Here is a 3,153-nt window from a genome sequence, read left to right as displayed (position 1 = left end):
AATTGCGAACTTGCTTCCAGCCCCTTTAAGCACAACAAACTACTTCAAGAGTAGACTGTCTAACAACCACATTATCTCACACAACTAACGTCATGTCTTCTTTCAGGTCTACATTACTAATCTGTCTCTGTCCATTCCTTACCGTGTCCTGATTTCCACAGAATCACGAGTTCACGGATGAGATGACCTACAGTGAAATGTGCATGACTGAATCGGCCTTCAGGACGAGCCGCAGCACCTCCCTGTCCAGCCAACAGGGGGTGAACAACAACTCCACCGGCTGCTGCCCCCGAAGGGCCAGAAGAAGAGCCGCCATGCGATTGGCCAACTCCACCATCTCTGTGAGCCGAGGCAGCATTCAAGAGCTGGACACGCTGCACATGAAGACCACCACCATTCTACCACAAACGTGAGGAATGCTTTTAGACCAGCAGGGGGCAGCACTGGTAGATATGGGCCAATGTTGTAGCAGCACGCACAGCCAAATAGCTACACATCTAGTTAAAGTAAACATCAAAATGCATGTTTAATCTCTTAACCTCAACTTGAACCGAGTACATTTTCTCCAGTTCGTCTTCACCTAAATCTAAAAACTTCTTGAAAAAAGTGTCAAAATAGCAACAAAAATGAGACGAAAACAAGGATGAAAATGCAACAAAGGAGCGACAAAAACATGACCAAAATAGTGGCAAAAATGTGTGACGAAAACGCAACAAAAGAGTGATAGAAAAATATGAAAAAGTGACAATTCTGTGACAAAAACTGACAAAAATGCCTTAAAACAGCAGCATAAAAGTGACAAAAAACGATGAAAATGTGCCCTCCCCAAAATGACAAAAAAATCGATGGAAAAAAACAACCAAGAAGTGACAACAACGCTAGGAAAAAGATCTGTTTAGATGAGTTTTGTAGGTCTTAGCTTTCAAATGAGGCGTTACACTAGCCTATTGGCTGTAACCTTTAAGATCTGGGTGAAGCTGAACTGGAGAAAATGCTCTCGATTAAGGCTAAGAGGTTGATTTCGCCCGATATCAGGTTTCAAATATTTGGTGGGAGGGGCTTAATGTGGCTCACTTGAAGGACCAGGAAGTGAACTATAGATACAGACGGCATCTCATCATAGAAGGGGGCGTGGCTTCGCCGAGGGGGATAATAGAATCTTTAGAGAAACACAATTTTCCCTCTTTTTTGCCATTTTCTGGTGGAATATCAACTTATTTATCACATACAAATAAAGTCAAGTGTAAATCGGGCCCATATGGATATTTTCTCACAGCAGATTGTGCAGTAGAAGTGAAAAAACGGCAGTTGTAGGAAGCGCTAGCTAACCGTTAGCATTAGCTCGATGCTAACATGTAGCATCAAGTTAGCATTCTCCGTTATTCATGTATTTATGGGCTGTTGAACCACTTTGCTCCTCCCCATGTCTTTGTATCTTTATTTAGTAGAAACTATATTCATATTTCAGCATTTGTTACAGTAGTTTTTGAATAATTAGAGAAAATTTTCATCTTTTCAAAATTGTTTTCCCCTTAACTGTTTTCAAAAATGACCATATATGGGCGATTCCAGAGATGCCGTCTGTATCTATACTGGATATTTTGTTTGAGCTGTTTTCAATATTGCATTTTCTTACCAAGAAAGTGTGAGACAGTGATAAAGATGTTGTTTAAATATTACCAAATACCTGCAAAAGGCTTAATATCCTCTCTTTAGGTGCATTGAGTTGCCTTGTGTATGAAAAAAACAGCAGTATAAATAAAGTTGCCTTGCCTTTAAGTTTTTGGCTCTCAAATCAAAGTCAAACTAAGATGTCAAAATATGTCAAGTATATTTTAGTGCTCCCTCGCCTCTCTCCTCAAACTCTCTCTTTGCTCCCCTCAGGCGCTCCAGTCTGAACGCGCAGCCCACGGAGCTGAAGTTGAACTGTGGGGAGCCGGACTTCACCGCGGCCATCATAAGCATCCCCACTCCTCCGGCCAACTCTCCGGACGATAGCCTCCCTCCCTCTCCCGCCCCTATTCCTGGGATCCTGCGGAACACTCGGGCCACTGCATGCACCAACGACACCTTCAAGATCTCCTCCTTGTAACGCCCCCGACCGGCCCAAAGTCACTCATGAACAGGCAAAAAAATAATCATAACGGCAAAGGACTGGAGCAGATGAACGGACGTTTGTGCGGAGGCCATTTTGGAAAGAGTGTTTAGGGGCAGAGAATCAGAGAGATGAGCGGAAACCTGGAAGAAATAATAACAATGCATGGGGATGAACGGACCGAGATTAAACATTTAAGGTGGTACATGAAGAAGAAGATGAATCTGGTTTGTTGAAGTCATTTTGGACACATACATTTACAAATATGGAATTTGAAAGTCTATTCATAACCGGACAGTTCTAAGGTCCATATTCAAGGAGAAAAAAAGTTAGTGCCAACAAATGAAGACATTTTAGCAAGAAACCTTTCACTTTTTCCAAATCTATTACTAAAATAAACACAATATCATATCGATATAGTGTTGTATTCTTTTGCTTGAATGCCTTTGCATGGACTTACACGGGCAACCTGGAAATGTGTCTTTCACCGATACTTGAAATGAGTGTTTTGATCCTTGAAGCCACAAAGTTAAATACTGAACAGGAAACACCCAAAGCGGATCCAAAATGCCCTCCACAAACCTAAGAAGAAACAGGACCACTGACAAAAAACGCGAGGATAATCATCGGTTTTGTTACCGCCATTTTGTGCCGTGAAAATGTTCCACTGAAAGGACCCGAAATGGCCGCCGGAGCGGACTGGAGCCAGTGCCTGTATTTCCCAAAGCCATAAACAGACTACGATCCTGCCCCCTCTGAAACCTCAGAAATGTAACTTGTGGCATTAAAAAAAACAGGGTATGACATATGAAAAAAAAGCTGACACATTAATAAAGACTTTAAGGACTAAGATATAACGTCTTCAAGCCAGTTTATTTTAACCACAACACTTATGCACAATGTCTAAATCCTTGCACAAACTCGGGGAGAAACGCGCTGGAGTCGATGGCACCAAAAAGGAAAAGACAAAGAGGACCCTGGATTATGAATGACAAAGTATCCTTCCATTCATCTTACATTTTCACAAAAGACTCGGACGACAGCGTGATCATGGACGG

The 3,153-nt window shown here is 42.1% G+C and overlaps 1 protein-coding gene across 1 annotated transcript in view; it reads left to right on the top strand.

Annotated features, from left to right (window-relative positions):
• kcnd1 (potassium voltage-gated channel, Shal-related subfamily, member 1) overlaps positions 1-2,395 on the top strand; it is a 35,214-nt gene extending 32,819 nt beyond the window's left edge. Inside the window, exons 11-12 of the mRNA XM_079557598.1 lie at positions 162-409; positions 1,885-2,395. Coding sequence (XP_079413724.1) covers positions 162-409; positions 1,885-2,092 — 456 coding nt within the window. The 3' untranslated portion in view covers positions 2,093-2,395. The remainder of the gene's footprint in view (positions 1-161; positions 410-1,884) is intronic.
• Positions 2,396-3,153: the final 758 nt, after the last annotated feature.

The sequence above is a fragment of the Gobius niger genome (genome assembly GCF_951799975.1).
Source record: "Gobius niger genome assembly, chromosome: 6".
NCBI lineage: Eukaryota > Metazoa > Chordata > Actinopteri > Gobiiformes > Gobiidae > Gobius > Gobius niger.
The sequence above is the reverse complement of the archived record's forward strand: the minus strand, read 5'-3'. Positions and strand labels throughout refer to the sequence as shown.